Below are 14,264 nucleotides of genomic sequence, written 5' to 3'. Positions count from 1 at the left end.
GAAAGGAGACAGGGAGAGCAAAAAAAAAAACCCACAAAGGAGAAGAAACGGACAGAAATGGCACACAGGAGCACCAGGAGACCGTGCCAATACCATCTGTCATGGTTCTAGGTCATTTGACCCAGCTTTTGGGGTTATGGTTTCTTTGTGTTGTAATTTTTTAGTTTTCTATTATTTAGTGTTGAGTTTATCTTTGTATTTGCTGCTATGTTTAGTTATAATTGTTTCCATGTTGTCTGGTCGAGGTGTCTCGTCTCCTCTTCCTGTTTACATGTTTTCCTCCACGTGTTTTGTTCCATGTCTCCCATGCCCGTCATGTCTCGCTCCCTCTGTCAAGTGTCCCCTCTCGATCCCTCTCTCAGGCTCCTGTTGTCACAGTCTATATCTCACTATGTTTCCTGTTTTATTTTGACAGTCTTGCGTTCCATGTTCAGCGTGTGTAGTTTTGCGTCCCCTGTGGCATTATGTTCATTTGTGTCAGCTGTGTTTCCACTTCCCTCGTTACCGTTCTGTGTATTTATGTTCTCTGTCTCCCTTTGTTCATTGTGAATTCATCGGTTTACCTCCTGACGTCTCCGTGGTTCATTGTTTTCAGCATTTTCAGGTTTCATGTTTTAGTTACTCCCACTCTAGGTTTTGTTAGTTCTCGTTCTGTTTATTTTCTCGTTTGTTTTCATGTGTTTCATCTGCCTCAATAATGGCTCCACACCACAACACGCCGGCTACTCGGCCGTAACACCGCCTGCTTAATAGGAGCCTCTTAGTGACATACTGGGTTTTTGGAATACTTTTGATGGAACCCCTTGACCAGTGAGGGATCCAAAATGGCAGACCATGGAACCCTGTGTCTTTTGTCTTGCACATAACCCCAATCAATAACTCCCAATCACCCAGGTAGGTGGGGAGGGGAAGGGGGGGGGATTGGAAAAAGGGCACAGAGGACTGAAACAGACAGGTTTCAGCTAATGAGTTTTGGGTCTTAGGCAGTTTCAAAGAGACAGTGACAGGGTTGATTATGATCTCCTTTTTGTAGTGTAGTTGAAAGACAGTTTTTTAGATTCATCATAATTTCATACTTTTGAAGACAACCTGACTTTTTGACCTGGAAGGTACGCAGGTGCCAAAAGATGACGGCTACCCAGTCACTTGGTCTCTATGTTCTAAGCAAGACTGCTTGGGTTGCTCTCTTTAACTAAAGACAGCGACAAAGGTGATGCTAAACAGATGGAACAGAGCTCACCTTCCTGAGATGGGACCAGTGATAGCTGGTGACTGAGGGACACCTTGAAGAGAGACCTGTAAACATGGAGGTCATGTAGTTGTGAGCATACTCTAGCCAGGGAAGTTGCAAGCTACAAGTGCACTACTCACAGAGGGTCCACTTCCAGTTCCTGGTTAATCTTTTCAGTCTGTCTGAGATTGGAAACCAGAAGAGAAACTAACCTAGACACCAATTGCACCAATTCCAGCCCTCCAGACTCTAGAGGTGAACTGTGAGCCAAGATCAGACACAATATCCTAAGGAATTCAGTGGTGACAGAACACACATGGTCAGTAAGTAATTGAGCAGTCACTAATGAAACAAAATAGGCAGCCTTGGAACACTGATTGACTATGGTCAGTGGCACTATGGTGTTACCTGACGAAGGAGACAGACCGGCTACAAAACCCAAGGCTCAAAAAAGACTCAATCTCCAGGGCAAGGAGTCCAACGATGCACGAATGGGCTCATACTTGGAAACTTGGAACTCTAGCAAAGAATACATGCCACGTAGCGTGACGGGAGTCAGTCATATGGCCGCTTAGAAGACAAATCCACATCCAGGGGGATAGAATTAGGCACAGATGATGCCAATGAATGATAGATTCAGGGGCGATCGTGGCTCAAGAGTTGGCACTTCGTCTTGTGATCGGAAGGTTGCCGGCTTGAGTCCCGGCTCAGACAGTCTCAGTCATTGTGTCCTTGGGCAAGACACTTCACCTACTGGTGATGGCCAGAGGGGCCGATGGCATGATATGGCAGCCTCGCTTCTGTCAATCTGCCCCAAGGCAGCTGTGGCTACAACTGTGGTTTGCCTCCACCAGTGTGTGAATGAATAGTGGAATTGTAAAGCGCTTTGAGGGTCTCGAAAAGCGCTATATAAATGCAATCCATTATTATTATTAGATGTATTTTTCCATTACTTCGTTTGGCTCGTCCATAGAGACGGTTTGTGGGGAGAGGTGATCCAGGAAGGACATCAATGGAACAATCATTTTTTTCCCTTAATAAATGAAATCATTATTAAAAAAATACTGGTGGCAGCCAATGGTACTCCTCCTCCTAGCCTCCTAGTAGGTGCACATATGGTATCAATTTTAAAGATCCTACTTTGTTCTTAAGTTATTGCATTCATAAGATTTTCAGAAAACTTGACCTCTGAAACCTAACCTTGAGGTCAAAGTCACTGAGATTTGAACTCATCCAAGATTTCTGGTATCAATTTCTAGTCCTAAGTCACTTCCTTCTCAATGGTCACGGTTTCCTATGAGATTTTCTGTAGATTCACTTAAACTGAAGCTCCTACATCACTTCGTTTTCGAGTTATGACATTCACAAACTTGGGTGTCCACATCACCCGCCCCATCAGCCTTTTACAGAAAAACTGCATTTTGTATTTACTCAGGCTTTCTTTGCCTAATATTAAAATTAGTTTGATGATCTTAAACACATAGGTATGTCAAGGGGAAGGGCGGAAATATCACAGCACTGTAAGTGAACCCACAAAAAAAATGTTTCATTTCCAGATCTTATTTGAACAACTTCCACCTTTGTCTGGCAGGGTTTAGACTTGCATGAATGCAGCAAAACAGTGTCCACTTAGGGTTTTCAGAATCATCTCTGTGCTGATGTTTGGACCTATACTAGTACCCTAAAGTGCTTTAAACAATCAGTAAGTGTATCAGCTGTAGTGGAAAGGTTTAAAGACCCTTTTAAATGACAGCAGAAGTATAGAGGGATCTGATGCTTGTTGTCAGTATGAAGATTAATTAATATTAATTGAAGCAGCTGCCTCCTTGTTTTTATATCTGTGCTGCTCTCTGGTCTCATCACTGTGTTACTAAAGTATGATGGGTTGCGGAGAGCATGTGGGGCTTAATTTAGTCGAGCCTGATCCTGTGGATGTGAACACGGCATCGTAAATATCAAATGAACTTCACACCAGCAATACTGCTGATGTTTAAGCTAATGATCCCTAATAATCTTTACTTGCATATTGTGTGATTTGTGGCAAGTACAAGTAGTACTCTCGTGTTTAATGTTGTAAACACTGTGCTATAAAGAAATCCACAAATATGAGGAATCCCTTCAAATTAGAGCTGGTTGTATGGAATATGGAATAAAGCACTACATTTTCCTTGACTGTCTTATTTATTTTTCAGTGAATATGCTCCCAAACTCGTGTGTAATGACTGGAAAATTGCTTAAGAGGGATTATTCTAAATTGCACTATCTCACCTAATTAGAGACTTCATGTGGTATTGACTTTGTCTATAAAAAGCACAGCTGAATGTTACAGTTTTTTTCTTTTACAGTGATTTAACGTGTGCCAGCAGAAGAGACTCAAAAGCTGAACACATAATACAGTCTTGCTAAACTGCCAGATAAAGATACTATACCATCCTCCAGACAATAATATCAAAAACATGGTGCATTACTGTAAAAAGACCATGAGACCTTTCCTGAATTTTGCCTAAATCACTCACTGAATTTTTGTATATCTTGAGTAGTTTTTGTGAAACGGGTGAAGAGCTGATAGGTGACTTATAGCCTTCATTTTAGGGAATGACCAGTCTCATAGGTGCATTTCTCTAATGAAACTAATTAACCTGTTTAACAAACTATTCTTTCAATTCAGACATTAAAATGAAATCATAATTTTCAGGTAATAGTTTGATATAGAACCGTTTAAACTAGAACCATAGAACTGGAGAGGGCACCACTGCTACTCTGATAAGCAAGGCTAGTTTTTGGCAGCAGCACTATATCTGATGCTCGCTTTATGTCTTTCACTATTTAAGTGGTGAAATTTAAGACATTCGTGTCTTACGTGCATCTCTAGTTTGACAATAACTGTACTTCATAAAGTAGAGATGCATCTTGAGCAACTACCAGAGTGAATTATTTCGTCTGTATAAATTTTTTGTCATTATGTTTTCAATACATTTTGTTCAGCTGAGCTATTAATACTCTATAGCAGCGGTCCCCAACCCCCGGGCCTCGGACTGGTACCAGTCCGTGAGTCGTTTGGTACCGGGCCGCGAGAGTTGAGCCTCAGGTGTGAAATGTATGGTTTTCAGGGTTTTTATCGGTTTTCAGCGTTATTTTGTTATCGTTTTTTATCGTTAACTCGGTTTTCCTGGGTCTTTTCACGTGTGTTATGAATAAATCTTCTTTTTTTCGGTACCGGTACTAGTTTTATTTTGTTGTATTTATCCGCGACACCTTAAAGGCCGGTCCGTGAAACTATTGTCGGGCATAAACCGGTCCGTGGCGCAAAAAAGGTTGGGGACCGCTGCTCTATAGTACTGGATTTTAAAAAAAATCTACTTCAGTCTACCGGAGTTTCTTTGACATCTAATAACTACACAGTGTTCACATCGATCATCCAAAATGCAAATGGTTCCCTTGCAGACCTGGGTTAAAATAGTACCACATGTTCCCTAAAGAAGTTTAAACACCATAGACTTTAACATGTAGACTTTAACAACCCAGGATTAGCAGCACATCATCAACTCACTTTGTACTGCATTATACATTTTGGACATCTCAGATGTAAGAAAATATAAGAATATAAGAAAAGAAATTATTGTGATTCAAAATGTAACAGTACCTGCCATGGCTAAAATCTTGTGAGACTGAACACATATTTTTAACCCAGGCCTTTTCCCTAGTCAAGCAGTGGCAAAGCAGCAGCAGCAGCAGCAGCAGCAGAACAGAGAAGTCTGGGTTGAGTTCAGTTTAGTTGCTGTATTTTTTGTTATTGTTTTTATTGCGTTCCTCAAGAAAACTCCAAGAGCAGAGATGAAAACTCACAGACACTGGAACTCCATGTATTTTCCATCTCTACGTTTTCACAACATTGGAAGAAGAAAAAGCAGGAAGCAAAGCATGCTAGGATGACTCACACATGGCCATACCAGACTGAGAATGTCTGCTGGAAACCTCCATTATATCCTGCTTCCCAAGACACATTGGCCAAAGTGGAGAACGCAGCCACATGGACATTGGTGGGGGCGTGGGGGCTTGTGCCTGCAGAGAGGGGAAGCAATTTTTAAAAGGGCACATTAGTCACCGAGTTGCCCTGCTGTGGTACCCTACATTTATTTTACCTGTCAAACAAACTTATTGTGAGCTGAGTTGGGTCCAGTAATGTAAAATTTTACCTGCATAGTAAATACTACCAGTAAAATGGCTCAATGTATTGTTTACTTGTTATACTTGAGCCAAAAAAACCAGGAAAATAATTTGGAGCCAGTGGGATACAGCCATTGTATTCTGCTGATTTGACTGGCTTACATCCATAAATGAGGCACAGTGGTCAGCAAGAACAAAGGCCAAGACAAATAGGCCAAGGCAAACAAGACCAATGACTGCTCTTGGAATTTGACAAGTTATAACTAATTACTGAGCAAAACAGTTCAGAAGTGTGTGATTTTGTTGCTCTGTATTGCATCGTTTAAAGAAAAAGTTCCCCTGCGTCTTTTGTAAAGACGTGAGAATTGCAACTATAAGCTCCGAATTGAAAAACAGCAATGAAATGAGTTGAGGTTAGCATTCACACAGCAGTTTCTTCAGAAAATGCATTTTCTAGTTATTAATTATAGATTTCAACCAACAGTTCAAGAATCTCTAACACATAACAAAATGTTACTTTCTAAGCTAGTTAGCTACAGTTAGCTAGTAACTTAGCATTTAGTATTCTAATAATCAGTTAGATCAACCCTCCCTCCCCACTACCATCAATTTAAATGTAGTCAGTTCTGGCTCTAAATAACCATTTTTAGTCTTTTCCTTCAGAGTTGCTACAATATTGCCAACTAATCTTAATCTGCAACATAAAATTAAAAGTTTGGCAGTAAGAAATTAGAAGCTGCTGGGGAAAGAGGCCTTGGTCTACAGCTAACACTATAGTTGCTAAAGAAAGAGAATTTGATATTTGTACGTGTGCGTCTACATATCTATATGTGTTTGTGCATTTATGTATTCAGGTACCTATGACTTGGACGTGCGTGCTGGCAGTGATGCTCGTGGCAACATTGGTGGCGACACACTCCCACTCCCCATGGTCCTCCTTTGTGAGTGACTTCAACTGTAAGCTGCCTCGGGGCAGAACATTGTGCTTGCTTTTACTGGGCTTCCCTACCTGCAATCCACCCGGAGCATGGAAAGATAGAGCCAGCCAATGCAAAAGATAAAGAAAACAGTGCATTGGCATGTGTCATACAAAATGTACACTTAAAAAAAAACAACCCAAAATCAACCAGTAGTTTAACAGCTACTAAAAAGCCCAACCTACCATCTGACATCTGCAACAATACAAAATGATAAAATGTGTGTTCAGTAAATGAGAGACAGAAACAATAGCTAATCATACAGTAGTCAGTAAGCAGGATTAAACACACCCCATGATTAAGAAAAGAATTGAGAGAATCTAATATGTTCCCTGATTGCATTTTTTATAGACATCATTAAAATGTGATTAAAAATGCTACAATGACATACAGTACAGTGAAATTAAAATCGGAGCATCCACTACAGACAGTGATTTTAGAAATGAAGGTTCCTCAGTGGAAAACAGTGAATGTGACATAACACAACAAGAAGCACCGACTAATGAGCTGCCTTACACATGAGATTCAGTGGACAGGCTGTGCACATGTAGGGAGGATGTATGATGTGCAAGGGGTTTTACCTTCCTCCATGTGATGTTGGGAAAAGGGTCTCCCTCTGCTTCACAGGGGATGACCAGTTCTCTTCCAGCCTCCTGCCTGTACACCCCTCCAGGAACCACTGAGAATTTGGGAGGGTCCTGCCCAGAAAGAAATTGAGAAGAGCTGTCTTCACTGAAGAGTACACATGAGTGAAGTTGCATTTAATCCTGGAGACAGATGGATGCTTGTGCCCTTCGTATTCAGGGTGAGATTTATTGAACTGGGCAAATTAACATCATGTTGCAGTTGTCAAAAAAGTGGAAAGCTTGGAAAGGTTTATGTATATTATTCATTTAATCTGAAGCGTTCTAAATAGTTCCTGTATTTCAAATAAATAAAAAATGTTGCAATATACAGTAAACTGTCTGCAAATGAGAAAACAAATCCACACCTTTCAGACTTCAGTAAGTCCTATCAGTAAACCTTTAAATGCCAGAAGAGGGAAGTGCTGAGTATTCACATATGTGGCCTAAATATATGTACCTTTAGCACCAGGGGAGCAGGAGGCGACCATCCCATGGAACCCAGGGCATTGTAAGGCATGCAGGTATAGGTGCCAAGAGAGTCCTCCGTCACCTCTGCCACACGGATGCTCCCATCTTCCATTTGACTCCAACCAGGGTACTAAGGATGGAGAAATTGTGCTCAGCGGATAAGAAGGAGTAGACAGATTACCAGTGTGATGGTTGTCAGTAAATATGATTTAAAAAATCCTGAATCTCTTCTCTTGAGTAAGAAACAGAGAAGTGCACTTAAAGTAAAACAATCAATGTGAAAAATGTAATCACAACAGCAGGAATGAAGCATTCATTTCCAGACTAAAGTTAGGAAAAGTGGAAGAAAGGGACAAAAGCAGCAAAGCGCCGGCTCACCTTATCTATCCGCAGAGGGAGGCCATCTTTTTTCCACTTAACCAGAGTTACAGGGGGGTTGGCATCTACAGGACAGCGAATGAAGCCAGGCAGACCAATGGCTGCGTAGATGACTGATGGCATGTTTACCACACGGGCAGGATCTGGTAAAAAAAAAAACACAAAGAGAGAATAACCCACATGCTAAACCATCACTTTGTGGCAGCGCAATGCCTGTTAGTTGTTCTAGTAGATGTGCAGAGAAACAGAGAGGGCACTGTTCACAGAATGTGGGCTCATCATCAAAATAATTGAAATAATGACAAAATAAAATTAATAAATGAATCCAGTTATGTATATGAAGAACATCTGGTCTGGTGAATCCTGGTTATTGTCAGACACCTCTGCACCTTCATTATATTCAGAATCTAAAATTTTTCTTTTCCTAAAAAGTATTGTTTGGAAAATGAATGTCAGTACGATCTGCTATTTTCTGCCGTTTGATGTTTTCAGCTCCCCTGAGGCACATCTACTACACAATATTAATACTAATAACATGCTTTTACTTGTCTTTTTTCCAATCTGTCAAAGCTTACATGTAGGGACGGCATCACTGTTGACTTGACATGACTTTAGATTCAGATGGATGCATTGGTTTCTAGTGATTAAATTACACAAAATCGCATCTTCCATGGAAATTGATTAGGCTGGACAAAATGTCAGACTGTACATGGAAATTACAAGTTTACTATTCTGTCTGTTTGCTAATTCATCCATCACAAGTAGTTGATGACTTTGCTCTTCATAACACTGTCTGATGTGTAAAGGTACATTTTAGGAATTTGGGGAAATATGCTATGTTAGGTCCACGTCTTCCAAAGGTGAGAAAAATCATACTACCATCGCATCTGCCTCTGCTTAGTTAGTATTTAGAAGCTACAGCTACAGCATATGGTTGAGATGTAGCACCAAAGGACAGCTCCTCCACTGTGTTTTATAGCTGTGACGCTCAATGTACCAACTGATGATAATTTGAACCAAAAATTTATAAACATAAAACCTGTTGCCACTGATTTTCGGTGCAGTTCTTATGTAATTTGACATACCTCAGCCTTTCCCTTTCTTAAGAATGGCTTCTTGACAGCAACCCTTCTCCTGAGACCGTTTCTGATGAGGTATCAGTAGCTGGATCAACGAAAGGGTCAGATGTAGCTCTGGGGGCATGTGTCAGGTCCTTGGTGGATTTTTTAATATTCTTAAGGACACTTTCAGACACTGTCCCTATGCTGTAGATTGACTGTTACTATCTTTGTGCTTCACTTGAGCAGTTTTCTTAAGGTTTTTAAGGACATGCCACACAGCATCTTTTTGGTGGAATAATACTATTTTATGATTGCCTTAACTTTGGCATTTCATGTAGATTTAGCTAAAAATATAGGAAGAAATTATGCATGTTTACATAAAAAAGTGCCAAAAAATTCGATTAAAAGTTAGATCTTTGATAGGTTGTTATGTGTAGACAAAAAACTAATATATTTATTGAACTAGTTGCGTTCTTTATCCTTAAATTATTCATAGGTCAGTGTTAAATGGCTTAACAAGCAAATAGACATTTCTCTGACAATGATCAGATACAAGGACTGGGCTGAAAATGAGTGAAAAAAGTACCTGACTTCTCAGAGGTCAGGTACTTTGATACTAACCTAGATTTAAACAGTTAGTTTGAAGCCCCTATTGGGCTGAATGAGGAATGGAGCTTCAATATTCTTTCAGTGGTCACGGAAACATAAAAAAGTATTGAATTATAAGGCAACTTTGATAAATTCTAAAACAGTTTGGCAACCAAAGCAAGGTTTTACAAGCTTTTGTCACTTTACGCTAGATGTTTGCTACACACACACACACACACACACACACAGTTTCAAAACATTACACCTTCATTAACGACTCAATTCAACATGATCGTCACTGCTCGTCTCGTCAGAGAACTGAACAAATTACATGCTAATTGTGATACAGGTGCCACCACATACCTGAAACAATCTTGAACCTCTGTGCTCAAGCAATAACATAACAGCATGACATGTTAATATGTTCATTTTTCTTATAATGTATCCAGTAACTTTAAATAGTCTCAAACCTTACCTAAATATTACTAAGTCAGATGAAAGTTGTTGTGATTTTCAAATGTATTTGTAGTCACAGTTAGTTACAGGCAAAATCAAAAATTCCTGTGACATCATGTGACACATAAACTACCTCATTCAATCATTCAGAGCAGCTCGGATTAGTTCAAGGTTAATTGATCGTCTCTACTTTAGCAGACATCCTTCCAGATGTCCCCTCTCAATTTTAACTCTCAAATAATAGGGATTTGCTATGATGAACAAGCTCAGCCCCTTGGTTTCTTTGGGACAGAAAGGATGACTGATGGAGGGAAAGGGAAGCAAAACTTATTCAATCTGGAATTGTAAAGGGGTGAGAATAGTGTAATGTCTGAATGAGGTCAGGGAGGAAAGCTTCACAGTAAGCACTGGGTGATAAGGAGGAGAGATGGTGTGAGTGGGAGGAGTGCTATCTGCAGAGCGATGGAGAGAAGGGCGAGTGAGGCTGAGCGTGGGAAAGAACACAGGTGAGAGAGGGAGAAAAAGAGACGTGTCACCAAAACAACTTTGTACTACAGTAGTTGTCCTCTAAAGTCCAAACCTCTGGCCGACCGTCATTCTGCCACAAAGAGCCCAGAGCAGCACTGCCACTGGCACCACAGTCAAGTTTCTAAATATAGCTCTGAGACAGCCTATCGCTCACGACACGCTGGTTCCCACTATAAGATGCTTTGGGGGAAGTTATTCCCTGGCAAACGCTTCGGGGAGAAAGACACAGACAGCTGAGGAGAGAGATTTAAACCAAATAAGACATGAAAAAGAATAATGACATAAATAGGGAGAGTGGTTGAGGATTGATAGAGAGAGATAAAAAAGGATGAGGTGAGAATAAGAGGAAAGAAAGAAAAGAGAGAGCCCTCTGCAGTCAAACAGAAAAGTGGTCCTACAGCAATGATGTAATCCCCTCTCCTCTCACTGCTCCCTCCCTCTTGTGACTGCTGTTGCCTACCTCTGTTCTCTCTCTCTCTCTCTCTCTCTCTCTCTCTCTCTCTCTCACTCACTCTCTCACACACACACACACACACAGACACACACCACAATCTAACAAAGCGGGAGAGTGAGGGAATTCAAATTGTCTGTTGCCTTGACTACTGCTGATGGCCGGTCACCAGCAGACAAGGCCGAGCTCTCAGTGCTCGTCCTGAGACATGCAAATAAAAGCCAGATGCTTTTATTTAGTGGCTCAAGCTGGGAGTGACTGATGGACTGATAGAGTGTTTTATGATGGGACAGAGAAATGAGGAGGCAGTAATAATCATGAAGATGGGGAAGGGAGAGACAGAGACGTGCTGGTGTGCATATGAATAAATATTCATAAATGGGTACAAATCAGAAGAAGTAGTGAGGGAAGAGAAGGGGAGAAAAGGGAGGATGTGGGCAGAAAGCAACCAGAAGCAAAATAAAACAGAAAAGTATATTTGAGAGGCAAAACCGGTGTTTGCATGGGATTATATGTTTGGATGAGAAGTGGAACAGAGTTAGGCGGGAGACTAGTCGAGTGTCCAAAGTGATTCCACGGTGCAGAGCATTTCAGTTGATTTCTGGACACACAGTTTCACAGCTGTGTCCGGTTTGACTCAAGCTCAGATGGACAGAAACTGGTGTCCCCTCTTAACAACGCAGAGTGATGAGGAGTTACAATGAGTTGTAGGTTCTAGGGCTCATGTTAGTATTCGGCTTTGTCTTACCCACATCCAATATGTGCACTTTACAAGACTGGAAGATTTTTTCCAAAGCTTTTCCATGTGAATGCAGCAAATGAGGAAAATCTATTAAAAATTAAATCAAAGGTAATCACCTATCCTACATTTTTCTCAAACCTACATAAGTTACAATCAATCATGTGAATGTTACAGGTGTTGAATAAAAAAAAGAAGTTGTCAGGAAGTTTAATCTATTGAAGTTTTCTCACACTGCCTCTAATGCTCTATTACTCGACCTGTCTTACTCGACCTAAGTCTTTTTAGCATTTATTAATTTCTGGTGGTTTGATAGCAACTTTTATCAACTGACCAACCTGGAATGGGTATGGACTCATACCCATTGTTTGACAATTCGGGGTCAGTGACGCTGAACAACGATAAAGTGAATCTTTCTTCATGGAGAATATTCAGGGCTGATGAAGCCAAACCAAAAACTGCAGTTCTTCTATTGAACCCCATGCTTCCAAGAAAAAATGATCGACTTAATAGCATTAAAACACAGGTTTGGCCTCTATAAATAATTTACTCCTTCCTTACATCTCTACAGGTGGCAATTTTTTCTAAATATTTATCCGTCCATCTAGATAAAGTAGTTAGGAGTGTGGCCCCTGTGTTGGTGACCCCACAAAGGCCATTGGTCCCTCCACTTATTATAGTCAGTGCACTGGACCTCTGCACTGTCTTAGTGTTGTGCCTTTTTGGAGGGTTTTATGCTTTATTTGACTCTTTCCCCCACAGAACCACAGTTGTATATATTTACCAATTTAATACCGAATGTCATCAATGCCATGATATAAAACATCCAAATATGTCCAACTTTCATTTATCTAGCTTTTGAGGGGAAGTTGAAGAATTTGGAGGTCGTCCTACTTTTTCGGATCGGATTTGCTTAGCAGATGGTACAGTGCTCCTTGGACTTGCCCATTGTTCTGAGTGTTGGTCAACCTAGTAAATGCTGTTAATCACTATAACTATTAGTTATATTCAAGTCATGATAATCAATAACAAGAAGTTAATCAGCCAAAACTGTACATTTATATCATCACTTCTTCCTTTTCTTGTTCTCCTCTTCTTCATCTGACTCCACTATCACTGATCTCACCTCGCTCGTCTCCTTCTCATTCTCTTCCTCTTTACCTGAAGCCTCGTCTCCTGAACTGAAGTCAGAGCTCTAATGCAATCAAATGGACATAAACTCGGTATTTTATTCCTGATTGGACAAGTAATCCTTCTACTGTATCTGCGGAAAGCTGACAGCAAGCTGGTGATAAAAACAGCATCTCATTATAAGCTCAGGCAGTATGTGTGGTGGTTGGCCTTATTACCCCACAGCAAAAAGGTCCTGAGTTAGACTGGATGGTAGCTGGCCAGGGAGAGCATGCAGACTACTGTACACACAGAAAGGCTTCCTCCCACACCCCAAAAGCATGCAGTTAGAGGAGTTAGGTTAACTGGTGATTCTAAATTGCCCATAGGTGCCAGCAAGGTGATACAGCGGATATCAAGGAAAATAATACACTGAACCTGGGATATGGATCATATTGACTGAAAGAGTTAAGACATGAAAGTCATTCAGTGTGTAAAATTTTTATTAAATGCAATTGAAAGCTTCTGCAAAATGCAGAAAAAGTTGCAACAACCATCAAAAGCTGTGATGAAACTGTCTCTCATGGGTGCTGCCCCAGGAAAGGATAAGCAAGATTTCATCCTGCTGCAGAAATGTTCATTTAGCAGCACCTCAGACTAGAGCACACACCACTGCTATGTAGAAAGTAAAAAAAAGAGAGACAGGGCACTCACATTGCACTGTTAGGTAGGCAGAGGCAGTCGGTGGTCGGCCCAGGCTGTTGCTTGGAGCACACGTGTATTTCCCAGCATCTTCTGGCTTGACGTGGGCAATTATTAGGGAGCCGTCTATGAGAATACTGACTCTGCGCTTTAGGTCACTGTAAAGATGAAGAAAAGGGAAATGATCAATCAGCCGTGCTTTATCTGACATTAGGTCATCTGACTACAAAAGAGGGCTGGCATTTCACTATAATCCAGGTTCTGGTCCAACATAAGACTCAGTTAGAATAGAATAGAATAATCCTTTAATTGTCCCACAAGGGGAAATTTGGTTGTAACAGCAGCCAGAAAGACACATATACAAACATATTTACATTAAGGACAATAGTTACTATAAACAGAGTACTGTACAGTTATTAAATTAAATTAACTACAGATAAGAGGCAAACCCAGGTTGTAGTGCGAATCGGTTGATTAAATTATTGCAGTTACAGCGCAGATGTAAACATCTATGATTGTTGGGAGCAGTGTTGATTGTACAGCCTGACAGCTGCAGGGAGGAAGGACCTGCGGAAACGCTCCTTCATGCATCGAGGATGCAGCAGTCTGTCACTGAAGGAGCTCTGCAGTTCAGCAACATTTACATGCATGGGGTGGGAGACTCTGTCCATCAGAGATGTTATTTTGGCCAGAGTCCTTCTGTCTCCCACCACCTGCACTGGGTCCAGGGTGCATCCCAGAACAGAGCTGGCCTTCCTGATGAGTTTATCCAACCTCTTCCT

The 14,264-nt window shown here is 40.9% G+C and overlaps 1 protein-coding gene across 3 annotated transcripts in view; it reads right to left on the bottom strand.

Annotated features, from left to right (window-relative positions):
* Window positions 1-14,264, bottom strand: part of igsf9bb (immunoglobulin superfamily, member 9Bb) — a 174,514-nt gene that overhangs the window by 56,174 nt on the left and 104,076 nt on the right. For 2 of the 3 annotated variants that reach the window (XM_085288276.1, XM_085288278.1), the window contains exons 7-12: window positions 13,495-13,640; window positions 7,848-7,990; window positions 7,459-7,599; window positions 6,957-7,073; window positions 6,257-6,407; window positions 5,170-5,293 (exon numbers count right to left, since the gene is read on the bottom strand). In XM_085288276.1, the coding sequence (XP_085144402.1) occupies window positions 5,170-5,293; window positions 6,257-6,407; window positions 6,957-7,073; window positions 7,459-7,599; window positions 7,848-7,990; window positions 13,495-13,640 (822 nt within the window). The remainder of the gene's footprint in view (window positions 1-5,169; window positions 5,294-6,256; window positions 6,408-6,956; window positions 7,074-7,458; window positions 7,600-7,847; window positions 7,991-13,494; window positions 13,641-14,264) is intronic. The other variant, XM_085288277.1, reaches the window with a different exon arrangement.

The sequence above is a fragment of the Mchenga conophoros genome, linkage group LG10, assembly GCF_057382185.1.
Source record: "Mchenga conophoros isolate Kocher_MC1m ecotype Shallow Benthic linkage group LG10, M_conophoros_male_GT1.1, whole genome shotgun sequence".
NCBI classification, from domain to species: Eukaryota; Metazoa; Chordata; class Actinopteri; order Cichliformes; family Cichlidae; genus Mchenga; species Mchenga conophoros.
This window is presented reverse-complemented; position numbering and strand designations above follow the sequence as displayed.